This window comes from Epinephelus lanceolatus, chromosome 13 (assembly GCF_041903045.1).
Source record: "Epinephelus lanceolatus isolate andai-2023 chromosome 13, ASM4190304v1, whole genome shotgun sequence".
Classification (NCBI taxonomy): domain Eukaryota; kingdom Metazoa; phylum Chordata; class Actinopteri; order Perciformes; family Serranidae; genus Epinephelus; species Epinephelus lanceolatus.
This window is the reverse complement of record NC_135746.1, coordinates 15,154,875-15,176,935: the sequence shown is the minus strand read 5'-3', so window position 1 is coordinate 15,176,935 and position 22,061 is coordinate 15,154,875. Positions and strand designations below refer to the sequence as shown.

Sequence of the window (22,061 nt, the reverse complement as noted above, 5' to 3'; positions counted from 1 at the left end):
TACATGCTGGACCTTGAAACTCATTTTTGTCCAAGTCGGGTTTAAGGCACTTTTTTAAGATTAAAATCAAACAAAGCAATAATGTATAAACTTCTGACTTAATATTTCAAGTCCCAGACTCAGATCTGACTGTTGTGTCTTGAATCAGCCTTTGGTAGGTCACTCAAAAGCCAACTTGGAGCTTTTATGTTTTAGAAAAGGAAAAACATCTCAACAACATCATGTCATTTCAAAAGTGCATGAATATTCAGTGAGTCAGGGAGGAATGTAACAGAGGAGAATTTCTTCATCTCAGACACTGTCAAATGAGGTTGGCGACTGGTAGTACCACTATTTGCCACTAGAGGGTGCACAACCCGGGCTACAGTATGGGAGACGACCAGAGGACACACCAACTGAGCTGAGATCTCTGTAAGATCACTATTGATATTAAAAAGATTAAAAAAAGGACTTCTAAAACCACGTTTAGCCCTTCCTCACATGCCTTCATAAGTATAAAATGGCGAGAATGTGACAGCCAAACTTTCCATCTCCATATAACTGTTCATAAGACTGACACGAAGTGGTCAGAGAATAAAACAGCGGAGTGTTTTCCATGTTTATTATGCCTCAGTAGGTGTCCGCTGCAGCGCACTGAGCGCTGTTATGCTCCGGGCTCTCCCGGGTGTCTGCGGTCCCTCCTCCATCAAACGTCAGAAACTAGTGGTATAAAACACGTGAGGCCATACCGACCGCTCAAAGTCGCATATACCTCGTTAACCTGACAGCCTGCGGTCTGCCTCCGCACAGACAATACAGAGGCAGCACATTTAGATGACAGAAAAACAGGAGACACATGACAAGCTGTGGGACGAGTTCAACCTACTGGACTGAGCACGAGAATGCAAAAGAAAAGTGTGTTTGTTTCTCCAGAGCTGGATAAATGTCATACATGCGGGATAGTTTCTGCTGCTCGGGACTTTTGAGCTGAGTTGTGTCTAATGGGCGAACACACACTTGGATTCCTGCTCATAACAAAAGGGACTGCCACGAGAAAAGGCATTAAGCGAGGAGTTTTCCATCATTAGTTCCCACAGGAGGCTGACACAAACACCAGCAGGGCTCATCAGTGTGACTTGACGGCTGATTGACACTGACCTTGGCAGTCCTCGCCTGTGAATCTGCAACGTTTCTCAACTACCGAGCGAAGCAAATGCAGAGAGAAAGATGCATTTGGGTAAGGCTTTACTGTTTGTCCTCCTCCTCAACTGCGCGACTCTGAGCTCGTCCCTGTCCACTTGTGCCACCGTGGATATCGACCATGTGAAGAGGAAGAGGGTCGAGGCGATACGGGGTCAGATTTTGAGCAAACTCCGACTCACGAGTCCTCCGGACTCGCTCGGACCCAGTAAGATCCCGTATCAAATCCAGGCTCTGTACAACAGCACCAAGGAGCTACTGGAGGAGCTCAGGAGGGATCGGCAGCAAAGTTGCGGTCAGGACAACACAGAGACAGAGTACTATGCCAAGGAGATATACAAATTCAACATGGTCTACGGGCCGCCAGAGAGCAGTAAGTATTACAGTTCTTTAGGTAGCTTTCACATCTTGTTCTGATGCCAGCAATTAACGGCTCCGTGCGTAATTACGCACCAAATGAAGAGTGGACGCCTAAAGCTTGTGCCAGCCAGACGCAACAAAATTCAGCTCTACTCTTATGTCATTGATAAATATCTACAGTATTTATAGCTTGTAGGTCAGCAACTGTTACCGAGTTTTAGGTCTGCTGCTCATTAAAGAGCCACCTTTTAAGAAATATAAAAACTAATATGGTTTTCACACCAAAAAGTTCAAATACCTATTAAAAAACGTACAATTAAAAGAAATATCCAGACTTTTTTTAAACATGTGAATAGTGTTAATTTCAAAAGTTGACACAAGATGTTTGCTACTTCAGGGTAAGATAAGATAAGATGAGATACACTTTATTGTCCCAAAGGTAATTTGTCTTGGATACATGCGGTACCTGCCGTTAAAAGATCCAAAAAAGTTATACATACAGTTCCTATATCTACACAGTCCATACACAGAGCTCTAGCAAAGTCCATTCTCAGTATATGTGTGCTGGAGGCTTCAAGTTTCCACGTCTGACTTGTGTGAGTTGCATACTAGAGCACATGGATGTCCAGCCTTGTTGTGATGTCACTAATCATCCTGTAGGTACACGTGTTAAACTCAGATTTGATGAATGTGAAAGCAGCACACATCATTCGACACGTTCAAGTGGAAAAACAACAAGCGAAACACATTTTTGAGGTCGAGGAGGGGGTGGGGGGGAGCTTAAATGAAAATATTGTGGACTAACATTCTCTCAAAAAAAGTCAGAGCTCTTTAGGTGAGATTGATGTGCGCTTGTAGTGCTCACCAACCTGTTTTAACCCTGCACCAGTGTTCCAGGAAAGTCGCTCTCCTCCTACTCCTGACTCCACTCTTCCTCCTCTTGTTTTTTTTCCTCCATGGATTCTGTCCTTCTCCCCAGATGTTCCCACTTCCTTTCCAGTCAGGCCCAAATGAGAGGGACATCTGCCCAGGCGAGGCGGATGGGGATGCCTTTAGGAGAAGGAGTAGGAAAAGTTAACAGAGGTGGACAGGAAAAGTTAGATGATGGAAGGACCTCCCCGTTAGTCTGGTTAGAGGCATCCCTCTCTCTCTGCCCCTGTCTGTGCAGCAGGAGTGGGGGTCCCGCACATCACTACCAACCACCTCCGCACTGACATGGAGCTTGGAGTGACCCCCCACTTCCTGTCTTGGCCGGTGAATTACCCACACGGGTGGCCCATGAGCATGAGATCACTTACTGCACTGCTCAGGTTGCTAAATTGAGTGTGAAACTGAGCCAGCATCCATCCTCTTAAACCTGAATGATTCCACTGTGCCGTCATTTTATTGCCTCTAGGTAACGTTCATTTCACTGCTCGGTTAATAATGGGTTTTATTTTGCTCGTGAAATATTTGTTGAGATTATCAACGAAGGCCTGTCAGGCCCACATTGTTCTCACTCCAAGTAATTTGTGCTAAACCTCTATTTGGCACAACTGTTTCCTCTATAGAAATAAAAGCCCTGAACTGGAAGTGGAAAACCTGCGCTGAGAGGGACATGTGTCAGCACTTGAGGGAGATTCATGCAGCATGTGGTCCGGCTGAGTTTGGATTACTGAGAAAGTAGAATAGGATAAATGCTGTGCGTGTGTAAGAGCCAGAGAGGGCCTCATGGTCTAGAGCAAAGCCAAGACCATTGCATCACAGTTCCTTTGAAATCAACAGGTGTTTCTCAAAAGACCTATTTTCCCTCAGCAATGTTCTGTTTTGAATCTCGCAAAAATGGTTTTGACAAAAACGCCAGGCAGTAGGTGCCTCGAGTTGGTGGGGTGGTTTCAGAGCCACAGATGGACTTTATGATGCAAGACATATTTACATACATGTACTTTTTCCTTACAGTTGGGTTAAAGATCATAGTTTATTAATGGTATCGTCTTTGTGCCTGATTTTGATGTGATCAGCTGAAGTGAAAAAGGCTGAGTGTCAGTATAACAGCATCAGTGCTGAACTGATATACGTGCACCAGTCAACCTCTCGACTTCTCAGATACTTAAAATGTCGACAAGCCTATAATATTCTCCAATTCTTACTTTTTACTCAATCCCTAAACTGTGGTAATGGCATGGCGGAGTATTTTTTGTGTGTGTCCAAAATGATCTCATACTTGGAAATATGCATTTTGTCAATACCCTGTACGTCCACATGCATATACTGAGCGTGCTCTCAGACAAGTTAATGGGATTTTCATATGGTGGAGCAGGCAAGGTGAAGAATTTTATAGATTCACTGCGCTGATCTCCGACTCTACTCTGGCAGTTAAATGACAAAGAGACCAGCACACTAACACAGTATATTATGGATATAATACAGATATTATGTGACTTTTTAAATATTCTGTATCTTTATCAGGTTTGCACTTTAACAGGAAGTAATTAAGGTTTTAAAAGTTTAACCTTTCCGATCAAAAGTCAAAGCATGTATGAGTTTTACTTAGGAAAGACCTATTATACGCATTTTAACATTCATATTTGTATTTTTGGTTTCAACTAGGACATGTATACATGGCGGTACGGTGATGCAGTGGTTAGCATTGTCACCTCATATCAAGAGGGTTCATAGTTTGATCCCGGGCTGGGTGCCGAGTTTTCATGTTCTCCCCATGTTAGCGTGGGTACTCCAGCTTCCTCCCACAGTCCAAAGACATGCAGGTTAATTGGTGACTATGAATTATCCGTAGGTGTGAATGTGAGTGTGAATGGTTGTCTGTCTCTATGTGTCAGCCCTGTGATAGTCTGGTGACCTGTCCAGGGTGTACTCCGCCTCTCGCCCAATGTCAGCTGGGATAGGCTCCAGCATCTCTGCGACCCCCAACAGGATAAGCAGTTACGGAAAATGAATAAACAAACATGTATACATGCTTTAATATTCAAAAAATGCTCAATGTTCCTCACACTGTCTCTCCTGGAACACCTGTATTCACCTTCTATGTGAAATGGTTCATTTTAGCAGCCGTCTCTTTGAACCCCCCCATCCCAAAAAAGCCCAGTCTACTCTGATTAATCATTGTTTCTGGGTCTTGCGTATCTCTGTGTGTTTCTGCACTGTCAGCGCAGCAGGGCAATGACTGTAACGGCAATTTTTACTGGGGATGCAAGAAAATAATGAGCATTGTAGAAGCTAGCTAGCAAGCTTAGCATTCAAGGTAACAGTGCATTTCATTTGGTTGCCTGTCAATGGCGTTGTGGTCAGGCTAACACAATGTAGACTGTGGGCATAAGCCTGTCTTGGCCGCCTGTTTCAGATGTTATTATTTTCAAATTCACATTGCTATGTGAAACTAGTCTGGCTAGGGATCCACAATAACATCAGTACGTCATTGGTAATGGCCAATATCGGCCAACATGTTTTTTCTTTCTTTGCACAATGAATGGATATTACATACACTGAAAAGTATTGTATTTCATGTCTCCATCTGCTGGTGGGCCATCACAATAAGAGAATGCACACATATTATGATAATTCCACTACAGAGGAGACTTGCTGATCACTAAAATTAGGCAGGGATAAAAGTGGATATATCAAAATTGGTAGTGGTTATAGGTCAAATGAGCAGCTACATATCAGCATATCGGATATTGGAAAAAAAAAAAAAAAAATCCATTATCGTGCATCCCTACTTTTTACTGTGAAAAATCACTGATAAAAGCTTCTATACACAACCTGACATGGAGTATGATCAAAAACTGGAAGAAATGAACAACATCAGCAACCAAGTATGCATGTTTCCCTGACGTCTAGCTTCATGTAGCACTGTAGGCTACATGTAAACACTTGCACTAGCGTACCTTGAGCAGATTACCATATAAAGGAATCCAGCACATTATGACATCATACTGTCACCAGAGTAGAAAAAACTTTTGTAAACAGAGTATTCAGAACTGTCTGAAGCCTGAGATATTTGCTTACTGGGATTATTTGGAAGTTTGGCCACGTTTTAATATGAAAATCTGACACTGTAACACTATCTATAGATATATCTGAATTGGTGTGGATGGGAAGCTAGCCTATTATAGCCCTACTTTACAATATTGAATAATAGGTGTATTTCATATACACATTTTGTCTTGTGCTGCTTTCAGTCCTCTCATCAACAGCTCCCGCACAAATGATGCACTTTGTGTATAATTTCTTCACAATCTGTCAAAATCAAATTTCTTCATAATCTGTCAAAATCAATTAAGTGGTGTGTCTGAAATGGACAGATGGCGAATGATCCAAAGCCCCTTTATAGTACTTTTCAGAAGACGTGTCAAATTTCCCTTCAACAAGTCTTCAGCACGACTTCACAAGTTGTCTCCAAATCCTACAAATCACAGTTGAAAATAAATCCATTTTATGACGTGACAACACTGTTGTTAAGGTTTGGGTTTGGTTCAGGCACAAACTCAACTTGGTTAGGTTTTGGAAAAGATCATGGTTTGGGTTAGAATGACTACTTCATTAAGGCTAGGGAAGCCTGGTTGTCATGGTGTCATAATAACAGTTTGTCAAAGTAAGGGAATGACCCGGGTCATGCTTTTAAAGAAACAATGGCCATCACCAGTCTTGTAGCCCAGTTGCAGCAACAAAATATTGGCACTGTATGTTTCTGCAAACCGCGGCTAAATTATATGTATGTATCATATCAGTGTTTCTAAAGTGTTACAGTTCGGATTGAAACGTAAAGTTTCAACATATTTGCTACATATCATGCAACTGTCACACATCCATGGTTTGCAAAAATACACAATGCCAACATTTATTCTGGGGACTGGGTTGGGTTTTGTTCGCCCATCCATCCTCACCAACCTCGTCACTACACAAACATTATTGCCAATATACAGTCACACTACTTCCTGCTTTGCTCCTGTCATAATTACTACGACCGCTACAGAGCTTTGTTACTTGAACGTAAACATATCGTTTTAGGGGAACCTGCTGCAACAACTTATGCTGTCAGAGATATTCTCTAATTAGCAGTTTGCTTTTTCAGCTTTCAAATTGACATTTAGGTTATGGTCTCTACTTGAGATTAGAGATGATAATGCCACTTCAGGAATGACCTTGTTTCGTGAAAGATGCATGTAAATTTAGCCTGAGTCTTCTTTGCCAAATGCAAAGGATAGTTTAAAAGGCATTTGTCCCTATCAGGTGCAGACAGACTGATTTTGTTACCTTCGGAGAGAGCCAGGCTAGCCATTTCCCCCTGATCCCAGTCTTTGCATTAAGCTAAGCTAACTGGCTAATGGCTGTAGCTTCCCAGCTACGTGCATTCCCCAAAATGTTGAACTATTCCTTTAAGATCACGCAGAAACAGTAGACTGAGTGAGACCAGTATTATGAGGACAAGGCTACCTTAGTGTGTCGTCCTTTGTGTTATAAGAGGACCAGAGGTGTAGCTTTGTGGAATAAAATTTTGACTCTTTGCCAGTGACATCACCCACTTTCCATCAGTCAATGTGGGCAAACACGCGCTCCCTTTTTGATGGTTTGTGAAGGTAAACTGTTGACCTTTGGTGGATCTGAGGCAGCTCCGTGAACCAACACAAATCCGTGACAGGTGCAAATGAAGCAGAAAGCTGCTGGAAGACTGGCAATTTACTACATTGAGAGGCTGGACTGTAATCATCGGAAAGATTTCCTTTTATAGCATGGTACGCATTCAGAATCTGGCATATGTCAATGACTGAGGTTGGGTTGTGGAGAAGTCATCATGGTCAGAAAGGGGTCTGGGTCCAAAAAGTTGTCAGTGGGACCGAGGATAGCAGGGTTTTTGATACGCAGATACCAGGGCGATGAAGTCATGCTAAGCTCAATAATATTGCCATTTCAATTACACCATTTTCATTTCCACCAAATATAGACAAAACGTGTTAGAGAAACACTGAGGAATTTAGATAAGGCAGGCAACCACACTAATCATACACTGTGGGCTGATAAACCCCGTGCCAGCCATAAAAGAGTCAAACCAAGACCATATTATAAGTGTGAATGGGTTTCAAGCATATCAAAAAACACATTTACTGTAAGTCCATGCCATTAAATATTCATAATAAAATATTGCTTTATTTCTGAAGCAACATGATATGTCAAAACTGGAAAAAGTACATACTGCTTTGCAAACTAGAGTTTTACATTTTTAGATTTGCTGCCAACTCAGTCAACAAAGCACTGTACCTCTTTGGAGCACGAGTGAAATTACTCTGGCATCAAGTGGATACAAGTTTGATCCAAAGAAACACCGCTCCTCCCTCACTCAGCCAGATTTGTCAAAACTGTTTTGATGGATAAAGACTTAAACAGTGAGTGTTATGACACAGATTTGAAACTAGTGGTCAATTAAGTAATAGGTTGATCAAGACTAAAATAATCAGCAAATATTTGGATGACCAATTAACTGTAATTTTTCAAGCAAAAATGCCTACATTCACAAGTTTCAGCTTCTTAAATGTGAGGATTTGCTGCTTTTGTTGTCTTTCGTCAGCTTTAGAGTGTTGGTAATCGACGAGATGGGAGTGACACTGGGTCGGTTTCATCTGACCAACAGTTGGTCAGCAGCCCTGAGAGTCAGATAACGACACACAGTGGCACCCCTTAGAACAGCCATATGAGATCCATCAGGTAGCAACGTTTTTTTTGATGCTCCGAGCAATTGCAGCAGTATAAAGAGCGAGAACATCCACATGGGCGGGCAGGAGGGGAGGTGAATGGGTCAAATGAACTCTGGACTTTCACCTGGGAGGCCACTGTTTTCCTGTGTGAAACCAAAAGTCAGTCAAGTAATTTTAATAGCAACGCATTGTGCTAGTATGTGTAGCATAATATGCAAGGGACGTTATGTAATGTATATTATGTGACTTTCATTACGTTTGTAGCAAATACATTTATTTAAAGACGAACCATGATTTTTTTTTTTAAAGCCTAACCACGTTCTTTTGTTGCCTAAACCTAAAGAAGTAAACCTAAGGCAGAGGTTTTGTACCCATGTTCTATGGTTATTTTTGGTTAACAAGCAGAGACTGTAAATTTCTGATGAAAACATAAGTTAATTTTGAAATGACACAGTGCATGCAACAAGCCTAAGTTAACATGTTGTCCCTGAGCACTAAAAGCTGATGCTGTAGGGGTATCTATAGCATCACAGTTTGACACATAAGACAACTGACCAACTGGTCTTTGACTAGTTGGGAGTGACAGTGTGTTGAAAAACACAATCGATGAAATTATCTTGGAATATCTTTGGAAATATAGGATAGACATTCTGTCACTTTGTTTTGACTGTGGCTCAGGAGGTAGAACGGATCGTCCACTAATCGGAAGATTGGAAGTTTGATCCCCAGCTCGTCCAGTCCGCATGTCAAGCTATCCTTAGGCAAGATACTGAACCCAAAGTTTCTAGTGTGACTGCATATGAATGATCAGCCCAGTAGCTTGTATGGTAGCCCCAGCTACCAGTGTATGAATGTGTGCGTGAATGGGTGAAATTGTGCTTTGAGTGGGCGAAAGACCAGAAAGGTGCTACACAAGTGCAAGTCGATTTACAAAGCAAGTCCATAACATAATTGAGATCAGTCAATTATGAAATAATCTTTAGTTGCAGCCCTATTATTAACTTTTTAAATGTACATTCACAGCTTCTAATGTCGACTGCAGACACGAGTGTTGCTTATTTTATGGTGGCAACACCTTGCTCCTAAGGATAAGTTATTTCTTTGTGACTTCTTACCAAAGGAGAAAATGTTATTAGTAACACCTGTGCTTTTCCTACTACGATGAGTCAAAAGTCTGTTGTGAGAACTGGTGCACTCATATAAAAGATATCATGATGCAAGTATCTGCGATTATGTTTTCCAGAGGTCATGAAGCATTCGAGGTCTGTGTTCGGACATGAACTGCCTGCATTGCATTAGACCTTGATAAGAATTTCCAAGCCTGTTCTCTCACAAAACCTTTATTTAATTCTCTGTGTTCCAGACGATCTGCTCTACTGCCCAAAAGGCATCACCTCCAAGGTTTTCCGCTTCAATGTCTCCGCCATGGAAAGGAACTCAACCAACCTCTTCAGAGCAGAGTTTCGAGCTCTGAGGGTGCCAAACTCAAGTTCCAAGAGGAATGAACAGCGGATTGAGCTCTACCAGGTGCGTAAAGGTACCGTTTTCTTGTCCTTCTACCGAAATCAAAGGCAAAACTCGCAGTCAAGGCACAGTCTCTTTTCTGAAATTAATCTTTCTTACTAGAGGGTTCAGTCCTAGTCTGTGAAGAATGTATCTTACATAAGCTGGTTAGTTGTTCAGAACCACATGATTTCTGGCCCTTATTGACAATGAGAGCCAACAATAACCAGATTGTGGTTACAGGCATGGGTAACAGCCAAAGCTCAACAGGCCTGCAAAATGTTAGTAGAACCGGGACAGGAGTACTGCAGCCCAGATCTAATACAGTATCATTTTGGTTATGTCGAGGTCTTTGAGGTATACTGTGCAGGATTTTCCTAAAAAGAAAAATGTATAGACACATACAGAAGTAAACTCTCTCAATCATCACCTATGACCCACTAGAGGTGTGTGGCAGTGTATTTATCTGCCAAGACCTGTATTTTTGTATTTTCTTCTGATTTTGTTGTATTGGAGACGTTTCTGTGCACAGCCTGCAGGTGAGGTTGGGATGGTATTAAAAGGTAGTAACCAGGTGCCAGACCATAAGCAGCACGAATCCAAGACAATTGCAGACATAGCGCAGAAAACAACACAAATATAGCAAGGCAAAACGGCGTGAATCTGGTTCTAGCTCTCACTTTTACTCACACTACTGTTGACAAACGGTAACCCACAATTCCTGCATAGTATACCTTTAACATTTAGTCCTTAAAACAGTATGCAAAGTTTATTAAACTGTTGTAAAAAGGCTTTGATCTGCTGCGTAATGAAATGATGCAACACACTTCTACACTAAGTTAAAGTCAAAATCATTTGGTCCCTGTTATTCTGTGGGAGTGTCCTTGGAACTAGCGATCCAATAAAAGTATAATTGCCCAAATAAATAAATAAAAGATTACAACCATATACAGATACTCTGGTCACGATAAAATAAAATGGACTATATTACGAAACTCAGAACAGGCAACTGCCAACATTAACTACCAAATTTTGGGCTTAAAAACATGCCAAAATCACATTTCATAGAAGACTGATTGGTAGCTAGCTAGTAAGCACAAATATCTGGTGTCCAATGTTACACTGGGGAGCAGCAGGGGCAAGTGCTCTCATTGTACCGATGCAAAACATTTTTATGGCCAGTTTCAAACATGGGGGAATACATTGCAGTCGAAGAGAAAAAATTAAACTCTCTTCTTTTGCATCCGTACTTGTTCATACTGTCTTCCCAAAACAAGGGAGGCATAAATGTGCTCTGTTTTACTCCAGATATAGGCTAAAGGACGACTTGAGAGATAGGTCAGGGGTTACACCTGTAACTTGGTGTTAGTGCTACTTTCAAATTCTACATTCCCCCACTAAACACACAGAACAACCAACAAGTTTGTTTTCAATCAAAAGCTATAAACTTCACACATCAGGATGTCATTATATAAATATCTTTACAATGTGGAAGAATAAAAAGAATAGAGGTAATGTTAAAGGGTTGCTTATAGTGACAGACCCACAGAGAATTAGCATCCAGCTCTGCAGCTCTACACAACATAAACTTTTAGGTTATTGTTTCGGTCTTGCAGCATAGAAATTTACAGTAAAACTGAATTTCACTGCTCTTGGTAACTGTGTTTCCACCAACAGAGGTCGGCTATTTTTGGCAAACAAGCTTTGATAAACTAACTATGACCTACCTGGCCAAAAAAACTACATACAGTACAGACAAAGCTAGCAGCTAGTTAGCTAATGTTAGCTAGTAAATAAAGTTAAACAGCTTTCGAGCTAACGAGCCAAAAATTTCCCTCAGAAGAGAAAAACCGAGCGAAAAGAAGAGTGAATAGTGGACTTAGATTTATCAGGTGGACACAAACATGGCTCCAATTGAATGCTTAAGTTGCTCCATGTCTTCTGGAAGTGTACATACAATCAGGCAGTAGTTTCCTAACATGCTAACATGTAACTGTTATGCTAAGTCAGGCAGTTTGTCAGCTTTCTGTGGTGTCTTTTCCCCAAAAGGCTGAAGAAAAGAAAAAGGCTCTGCACACCTCCCAGGTGTTTTGCATTATTTTGGCTAAATAGTCCTCTGCTCTGATTGAAGGTGTGGAGTGTGTGATGTCACCTGACTCCATGAACCAATTAGAAGCATAGAGGTGTAACCTGTCCCGCCCTAATCAGGTGCAACAATTTAGTGAGGGAGATGTCAATCAAGCTCTGTCTAAACTTGCTCACAGTCCTGAAAACAGGTCTAATCAGCCAAAATAAGGGAAATCACCTGTGAGTGTAACATGGTCCTTTCAACAATTCAGAATTTAAACATAGACCTCTACCAACACTTATTTATGGTGCTCGGGTCTTTGGCTCTAGTAGAGGAAGGGCAGATGGTCGGACCTGAGGGAGGGGATGAAATGAGGAGGAAGTAAAAAGGGGAATGGAGGCTGAGAATTTTGAATTTAGAAGCTCAGAGAAGAGAAAGAAAACCAAAGTGAATTCATCGAGTCAATAGCTGTGGTTACATGGACAATATTTCTTCAACCAGACAGAAGACATTCTGATTATAGATTCTCACGTGACTTATATGGCCGCTAAATAAAGTCGACCCAAAGCATTTAATCAGAATATAACTTTTTTGACTTGATGGGGAGTGATTCTACCCGCCATGAAGGATCTAATCTGACGCAAATATGCGGCATGTCCTCGCACACACCAGCTATGTCACCTAATGTGGGACAAATGTGCACAGAAATAATATATCTTTTTAAACCACAGAGAGACGATGGGACAAAGCGTTAACATGGTTATTAGTCGTTAATATTTTCTATTGAACTGTTAATCAAAAGTTTACACCATCCCTGTCAACTCACTTAAAAGGTCCGTCCGATAAGACCAGTCTCTTCCAATTGAGGTGGTTACATGAAGCATTTTTACTCTGATTGGGCAATAATTCTGATTATAAGTGGAATATTAGGGTCCTTGTGTGAGAGTTAACAGGAGAAAGAAACATGCATGGCTGGAATGGTTTGATGTTTGATTGAAGGACAAGGATGTGGAGCTTTGTCAGAAAAAACTGTGTGGCAAAATGGACAAAGAAGGAAGTGGTAGAGGTTCTGCTGATTGATTTAAAACGGTCTGGCTTGATAGTCATTAAATGCATGTCAATGACTCGGATGGAAAAAGCACTGAAAACTTCGGTTTGAGGGTTTAAGATGGATGTGTACCCAGTAGCATGTTTTCCACACAGCAAGAAAGCTCCAATAAAAAGTGTAGTTGAGGGAGTTTCACGCAGAGTGGTGGCAAAGAGATTTAAAGAGTTTAAAGGGGTGACAGACAAATTTAGAATGAAGAGGTTTGACAAATAATTAATAAAAAGTATGAGACTAAATCTCTTATGACTCACATTGATTTGGAGTAATTGTCGGATAGAGTGTTCCTGGACCAGTAAGGACGAGATCTGTGTCCCCAAAATGCTGCAGTGTAAGAACTGCTGGTTAGTGAAGTTAGTGCACAGTCTGTTTGTGTGTGTTTTGCCACATGTGGCAAATGTGGGGAGAGTAAATGTGAAGGAGACTGTAATGAAGCAGAGTGTCCCTTCAAAGGTAATCATGCAGCATTGGAGGCTAACTATCCAAAGAGAGGCAGAAATAGTCAGGGTTAGAGCTTAAAATAAGACATAAGCATGAAGTAGATATGGTAAAGTGTGAGACAAGAATCAGTCAGGAAGCATGAGGAATTTTGCTTTTGTACGGATCAGGTAAAGTTTTTGGCTTTCGTGGCAACGGTAATTAAGTGTACCGCTGGAGTAGAATGGAAATCTGAGAAAATTGACATAATTATAGACGCAGCGAGGAGATTTCTGGGTGTTGTGAGAGTTTCTGGACTAGGTGTGCAACAGCATTTCAGAGAAGCTTTTAGGCTCCCTGAAACACCTGGAGAATACAAACCTTACAGCGGAGTGTGAACAGGTGCAAAAGGCTTATTTTTATTATTTTATTTAGTGAGTGGAGACTTTATTTAAATGCAGTAGTTGGTGGTTATGACACATTTTGGATGCAAGTTGCTATTAAAAACTAAAAAAGACAGACACATATTTAGTAATGCACCAAAAACTATATGAAAATATCAATAATATATAAAAGACACAACAAAAATCGCCTCTTTATCCACACTAACCCACATTTTTAGCTCAGGGGACAGCAATGTCTGTTGGTTGATGCTAACATGCTAAACTAAGATGGTTAACATGCTAAACATTGTACCTGCTTAACATCAACATGTTAGCGTTATCACTGCGAGCATGTTAGCAGGCTTACATTAGCATTTACCTCAAAGCATCGTCTACACAGCCTCACAAAGTGGCTAGCATGGCTGTAGAGGCACTATTGGCACGGGACTAGATTTACCTGGGGACCTCTAGTAATTTCCCTAACAGTTGCAGAGTTTGTCTGTGATCCTAATCCCGTGTGAATCTGCCATTTCTGTAATTTGTCAAGTAAAAGTTCCACCACAAGTTGCCTGATATATTTTACAAAGCACAGAGATCACGTGCTGAGCAAATCAGCATCTTGATTGTGATTTAGGATCAAGGTTGTACTGGGACCAAAATTCGGCACCGGACATTTTTATCTGGACTGGCCCTTTTGCTATCCACTACCCCGTAGTTCCCCCCACCTTTACATAACGGACCGATCCACTCAACCACTGCACCTGCGTAACAGCACAGGTCGGCTATTGACAATTTTGGGACCACGTAACCCCTAATCAGATGGCCTGTTCCAACATCAATTGGGCCTCAGCTGGCAAGTCTTTTTTCTTTTTTCCTCCTGTAGTTATTTTTTCCAACATTGCTGGTGATAGCCTTGTGGCCCACATGTTAGGCCAGCACATCTGGCATTTTCCAGAATTGCCTGATTGCCAATCCAAGCTTGTTTGGGGTCATATGTAGGTTTTTGTTTCCTCCACACCTCTTCTTTTGTCTCTTTTCTGGTGGGTAACAGTGGTGGCTGTGTTGGCAATCAAAAATTAAAGTTTGATAGCATTTTGGGTGCAGGAGAATCATCTCACTACACAGCATGGAGACTCATTCACAGGAAGTGCCATTGATATCCTTACCTCAACAAAATGACCGATGAGTCTTGTAATGACTCTATATGCTTGTCTTCCTGACTATTTGTTGGCCTTTTACAATGTCGTCTTTTGTATTTGTGTGTTTGTTCTAAAGAGCAAGCTGAAATCCTTAAGAAGAGCAAAATCTCGAAAGATGATGAGATGGATGACACATAAAGTCCGTAAATTAGTATAGTAGAAAACAGACTGCGAATCCACTGCACAAAACACAGACATGGAGAACTAGTTTCTAAATCACATGAGGTCTTATGTCACATGCATATGCTGCAATTGTATTCACTTCATCTGTTTGCTTGCTCTAGTAATCATATTATCTTAGCTTGTAGCATGATTATCATGTGAGTGATCAAAGATTTTACTGGATAATCAGAACAATGATCATGAGTTTGACGAATGACAGCTTCCTCTTGTACCAACGTCCTGTCCTATTGTTTGCTCCAGTCTACATGTTGAAGCTGTTTCAGTATTGACAAAAACTTTTCAGAGGCCAGGATCTACCCCACCATTAGTGATACCTGTAATAGATGTAACCAGCCCCCTGCCAATCATTTCCATATGTTTTGGTCCTGTCCTAAATTGATGACCTTTTGGGAAAGTGTTTTTAATACCATAGGTGGAGCTTATGGTCAAACTATTCCCCCTAACCCAGTATCAGCCATTTTTGGCTCCCCACCTGACATTGACCTCTCTGCTGCGGCGAAGCGGGCTCTGATTTTCTCGACATTGCTGGCTCGGCGGTTGATTATGCTTGATTGGAAGCTCCCCCGTCCTCCATCATATAACCGTTGGGTCAAAGAAGTTCTTTACAACCTGAGACTTGAAAAACTTAGGTTTTCACTCAGTGGCTCTATCAAAAGATTCCAAGACACATGGCACCCCTTCCTGGAATTTGTTAATTCCCCTGACCTTATTCTAGATGCAGAGGAAGAATAAGCTGTTGCCCCTTTAACTTCACAACATTCATTTATTCATTCATTTATTTATTTATTTATTTTTTCCCTTCCCATATCTCCTTCCATAATATTTGATTAAATTGTATGTCATGCTATTGAAAAATCCCAATAAAAAGATTTGGGGGAAAAAAAAAAAAAAAAAACTTTTCAGAGTGACCCCTTATTATCACTGCTTTGCAGATCGTGAGGCCAAACGAACACATTAGGAAGCAACGCTACCTTGCAGCCAAGAACGTGCTGACCAAAGGCACACCAGAGTGGGTCTCCTTCGATGTGACTGAGACAGTGCGGGAATGGCTGCTGAACAGAGGTGAGACTGGGGTCATTGCTGTCATTAATCCCAATGATCATCCCATGTTTGAGTTTGTATTGGTGTTGAATTTCAAAGAGGGAGATTGTTGAGTTGGGCTTCTTTTCTTTTCGATTGTTTGTCATCAGCAACTAATTTGGGTCTGGAGATCAGTGTGCACTGTCCCTGCCACACCTTCAACCCCAACGGTGACATCATTGACAATGAGAATGAGGTGCTGGAGGTGAAGTTTAAAGGTGGGCCTCAGCAGCATTTTGTCAGTTGCTCTTTTATTATATATCTGTAAATGTCTTTCTTTCCATTTTACCACCCCTCCTATCAGTTTAGACGCAGTAGATGTTGTGTTGCATATTTATGGAGTCTTTAGTCCGACATTTTACAAGATTTATTTTTTTATTATTTAATTAAATACGCTTTTTGTTCTTAAATAATCCCAGATTATTTGTATATTTCTTCTTAATTAGACGTAGTGTTGACAGTTGTCTTTATATTGTTGCCTGATTCTATTTTTGCATCAGAGACTAAGAATAAACTTGGAATAAAAATATGTTTTTGTGCTTTTACAGACAAAGTGTCTGACATAAAGGCAGTTTTTACTACTTTTTTGGAAAAATTTGTTTTCATTTCTGCATGCTGTAAAAGAATGACAGGGATGACAGCTTCATAGCCAATAATTTTGCAAATTGTATGCTCAGATTGAGGGAAATTACGCAAGAAAAAAGCCACTAAATAGTTGGTTTAAGTGCATCCTTTCTATAATTAAGGCGTGGATGGAGATGAGGAGCAGAGTCGCTGGGATCTGGATCACCTGAAGAAGAAAAAGGACCAGTACCTGCCTCACCTCATCCTCATGATGATCCCACCACACCGCCTGGACACTCAGTCCCCACGCCGACGCAAGAGAGCGCTGGACACAAACTACTGTTTCTCGTAAGCTTATAAAAGTTATCACAGTATCCCAAACATTTGCTGCAACACACTGTATCTTGTATCCCACACATGTGGCCAGATGATATTAGATATTAGGGGCATTATTACAATAATTAATCTGGGGACTAATTACATTATTGTTGTGCATTCTCATCACAGAAACACGGAGGAGAGCTGCTGTGTTCGCAAGCTCCACATCGATTTCCGGCGTGACTTGGACTGGAAGTGGATCCATGAGCCCAGTGGTTACGATGCCAACTACTGCTCCGGGCCCTGCCCTTACCTGAGGAGCTCGGATACAACACACAGCTCGGTAAGAAGCACCAATCAGGAAAACAAGACAGTTTCCGAGAGCAAGAACCTTCCCACAGTGAAAATCATCACACAAAAACATTTCTCATCTACTTCTAGTGGGAAACAGGGATGCTGATAGTTCTAGTTTTATTTGCCCAGATTTTGAGATATTCACCCTTGAGAACTCTGCCTCCACCTAGAGGTCTTAACGGGACCAAAACTTTGGAACTACTTTCCAGTGAAGAAATAGTCCCAATAGAAACCGTTGAATGTGCTGAGTGTTAACTTTTTTTTGTTCTGGTTTCTGAACCCCTTATATTTATGGTTGAGTTTGAACACCACTGTGTGTCTAGCAAACACTTTTAGATGAGCTGATAGCATTGTGTAGAGCTTAATCTCCTCTTTGGTCATTACCAAGTCTCCATGATGAGTTCTCAATGATGTGCTTCAGTATTACACTTACAACATTTACATGCACAAAATATTCTGGATTTGCCCTCATTCAGAAAAAGACAATATTCTTATTAAGCTGTTTACATGGCTAATGAAAGCAAATGATCCACTAACATTCCTGTTTACATGCAGCCATACATACTCCAATTAACATGCTCTAACATGTTGTTTATCAAAATATGGAAAAGTGGAATGCCTGGAGCCTTTTTTTTTTTGTTTCTTTGCACAGACACATTTTTTCAAAGTTTTCCACCAATGGCAGACTTATTCATCCATGTGAACACAGCCTCTCTCTTTCATTCCTTCAACCACCTTCTTGAAGGTTGTCATTGCGATATTTGCGCATATCCAGAAACCTGTTGATATCCAAGTCTGTCATAATGTTTAAAAGTAGGTGTGCTTCTCCTTTCAACCAGAAATGTTGGCTTTTCTTTGTAGCATACATCTCTACCCCACAGCCTTGCAAACTATTGGCTATTTGGTTTGTGCACAACATATCCACGACAACGCACAGAGCCAACCCTTAAACAGCCAAAAGGCCATGTGTTGCAAAGTGCACTAAAAACCCCAGTTGAGGAACATTTTCTGAATGTGATGTAAAGCCTACATTTGCTAAGAAAGCTCCTAAAACCCGAATAATATCGGCATATCCCACAGGTCTTAATTAGAAAAATGCTTCATTTGGAAGAAGGCCAAACAGAATATGCTGCTGCATGACCCATATCAAATCTAAAGTACTGTCATATTCAGAAAAATAGTGGAATCCTAGGGTGCTTTCACACCTGCCCTGTTTGGTTTGGTTCAATAGAACTCCAGTTCATTTACCTCCCAAGTGCGGTTCGTTTGGGCAGGTGTGAACACAGCAATCACACTCAGGTGTGCACCAAAACAACCGGACAAAGACCTTCTTGAAGAGGTGGTCTTGGTCCAGTTACAAATGAACTCTGGTGCGGTTCATTTGTGGTGAGAACGTGTTCTGACCTCGATCTGAACCAACTGCAGTCACATGACACACTGTTTGGGTTAAACATGAGCATGTTACAGTCCTGGAGGATTATTAATGTGCACCTCCTCCTGTACTGCCTTAATATGCACATTCAGCACATCCAATGCATCAAAATATTGTTTTCTAGTTGGAGCCGCGCCTCGTTTTCAAACTGTATGCTTTGACTAAACTGAACAATGATATTAGGCACTGACTATAATACAATCTCTCCTGTCTGCTTTCCAATAGCTGCTGAGCCTGTACAACACTCTGAATCCGGAGGCATCGGCCTCTCCCTGCTGCGTCCCCCAAGACCTGGAGCCCCTCACTATACTCTACTACTCTGGACGGACCCCCAAAGTAGAGCAGCTCTCCAACATGATCGTCAAGTCTTGCAAGTGTAGCTGAGTGGACGTGAAAGGCGAGGCAGCACGGCAGGATTTTACTCGGTACTGACGAAAAACCCATGTTCGTTGACTTTTGGACTCTTAGCTGTGACAAATAAAGACCCTGTAAACAAAGACCCTGTGGCCTCATGGCTTAGATCTGAACACCACTCTGGAGGTCACACCTTTTTTTGAGGATGCAGATTTTCTTAAAAACTTGAGGTCATCATTTTCCCCTCTCCCACTCTGGATGACAGGTAGTTATTTTCATTTTAAAAAGCCCAAAACAAATTTCATATAATAATTTCTTCTAGATTTGTAAAGGTGGACAACACACTCCCATAGCTAGATTACAGAGAGCCCTGTACAAATCTATCTGTGACAAAATGGGAGCTGCTTCATGGACAATGAATGAACATATTTTGTGGTGTGTTTTCTGCTTGAGAGTTCAAGCAAATATTCCACAAAGTTATAGTCTCTACATTGTCAGTAGAGCAGCTTTTCTGTCTCTAGCCTTAGGATGATAATATTAATAGTCACAAATATAGATTGTGGTTGAAGAGTTCTTTCAGGCTGGATTTTACCTTTGCCTTAAGTTCCCTTCCCTTCAAACAGTGGACATTATCTTCAAACACAAAAGGAGAAAGGACAGACTCGCTGCTGTATCCAAAGCCATAGCTGTGGTCAGGGAAAAGGAGAGCTGAGAGAATGCCTGCTGGATTTGCAATGGAAAGTGAATGAACAAAGAAGTTGAGCCAAGCTTTTCTTTTTGGCCAGCCAGCAGCAATGGCCTTTTTTTTTTTTTTTTTTTTTTTTTTTTTTGCGGTGCATCTATTAGAATGGATGGAAGAAGAAGAAGAAGAAGAGGAGGAGGGGACCTGTATGGAAGCAAAGAACTGTGATGGAAACAAGCCATGAGCACACTGCCATTCACTGGAAGTTCTCATCTCTAACAGGTTCAAATTATTTCTGGGACATCAAAGAATATACTGGAAAAAAAAAACAAGTGTTACGCAACAGGTTTTTATGGGATTTCTTTTACATTAATAGCAGATTTGGTCTGTTATGCAACTTGTCATATAGTGATTGTTTCACTTACCGGGACAAAAATTGACGTGTATCTCCATCGGTGGAAACACTTTTATATTAAACTAAGGGTACTGTTACATTTCCTTGTGATCTAGAAAGAATATGCAGCTTTTTGTCCATGTACAAATGACTTTGACCTGTTGTATGTGATCCAGTGTATGTTTGACTGAAGTCTTATTGTATTAAAAGGTGACTATTCACAGAAAGTTCAATCAGAGCACTTTTCTCCAGCAATTAGGCATGGCCGTATTGGTTATTTTGCTTTTGAAAGCCTGACACCCATTAACCGGTACTGACTGGTTAATTTTTAAGAAAGAAAAACAAAAAACAAAATTAAGTAAAATAAAGTAAATAAAAGAGGCCTATCCTTAAAGTCTGGTACACCACTGACAAAGTGAGCTTTAGCACCACATTTCAAATCGCTATCCACTAAGAGGTGGTGATATTTTAATGTTCTGTGTTTTAAATGTGTTGCCTTTTATTTTCTGTTATGTTGGCTTTGCTGACAGACAGCTGGCTGTGTTAACATCCAGAAATATATTGCCGACTGCCCACCCTCGATCTCCAATGGTGAGCTAACATTAGCTTCAGCCACTGTGCACTGTGCACCACCTCAGATGGGTGGGACCTATAGCATTCGGTGGTAACTGCTGGTAAATGTGAAAACATGGTGCCTGACCTTTGCTTTCCCACAAAACCTTCAGTAAGCGGCTTCATTTTGAGCCACAAAGCCCTTTAGCATTGTCATTTATGTCAGCGCCACTAGCTGTGCTAAGACTGCTAACGGTGCTAACAGAGCTAACAGTAGTTAACAATGCTAAAAAGGCTTTTCGTGTCAAAATTAAGCCGGTTACACACCAGAGAAATCAATACTGTTTCAATAGCGATGCTGTTTGGTTGGGATGGCACTACCAGTGGTAATCGTCAATCGATCGTTGCTGCTTTAGCTAGTTCCCACCAAAGCCCTGGTGCGCAGTGTAGTAAGCTGAAGAGCAGCAAAATTAACCTACAGGCCGATATGCGTGACTGGTCAAAAAAATATTCTTTGTGGTTAACCATAAACATCCTTACCAGGAATAACAGGTAGGTAGTAACAATAATATGAAATGTCTAGCCATGTTAGCACCACTAGCTGGGCTGACCATGCTAACGGTGCTAACAGAGCTAGTTCACAATGCTTAATAGGATTTTCAGCTAAAAGGGAGCCACTTACTCACTGGAGCAACCTGGGGACAAACTGGAGGGTGGGCACAATGTTTCCATAGTAACGCTGTTGGGTCAGGATGGGGCTACTGATGATAGTCGCTGAATAAGCGTTGCTGCTATAGCTAGTTCCCACCAAACCCCTGGTGGGGCACAGTGTAGTAAACTGAAGAGCAGCGAAATTAACCTATAGACTGATGTGCCTAATTGGTCAAAAAATATTCTTTGCAGCTAACTAATTAACGGTTAACCAATCAATGGTTAACTTTTGACATTTCTATCAACAATAACAGGTAGTGTCTAGCCATGCTAGCACCACTAGCCATGCTGACACTGCTAATGGTGCTAACAGAGCTAGTTATCAATGCTAAATGTTTTTTTAGCTCATAATTAAGCCGCTTACTCACTGGAGGGACATGGGGGGAAAACTGGAGGGTGGGCACAATGTCCCAATAGCAATGCTGTTGGGTCGGGAAGGCGCTGCTAATGGTAATGGCTGAGTAAGTGTTGCTGCTATAGCTAGCTCCCACCCAACCCTTGGGGTTCGCAGTGCAGTAAACTGAAGAGAAGTGA

At 41.3% G+C, this 22,061-nt stretch overlaps 2 protein-coding genes across 3 annotated transcripts in view; one reads left to right on the top strand and one right to left on the bottom strand.

The window, feature by feature from the left end:
• The window catches only part of LOC117270869 (steroid hormone receptor ERR2-like), a 215,311-nt gene that overhangs the window by 122,423 nt on the left and 70,827 nt on the right, over nucleotides 1-22,061 (bottom strand). For both annotated transcript variants that reach the window (XM_078173784.1, XM_033648813.2), the window contains one exon: nucleotides 2,409-2,589. The gene's annotated coding sequence lies outside the window, so the exon portion shown is untranslated. The remainder of the gene's footprint in view (nucleotides 1-2,408; nucleotides 2,590-22,061) is intronic.
• Nucleotides 569-20,497, top strand: LOC117270870 (transforming growth factor beta-3 proprotein-like). The gene is made up of 7 exons (XM_033648816.2): nucleotides 569-1,552; nucleotides 9,592-9,755; nucleotides 16,019-16,148; nucleotides 16,277-16,384; nucleotides 16,913-17,078; nucleotides 17,238-17,391; nucleotides 19,060-20,497. Exons 1-7 carry the CDS (start codon nucleotides 1,207-1,209, stop codon nucleotides 19,216-19,218), a joined length of 1,227 nt encoding a protein of 408 aa, XP_033504707.1. The 5' UTR covers nucleotides 569-1,206; the 3' UTR covers nucleotides 19,219-20,497.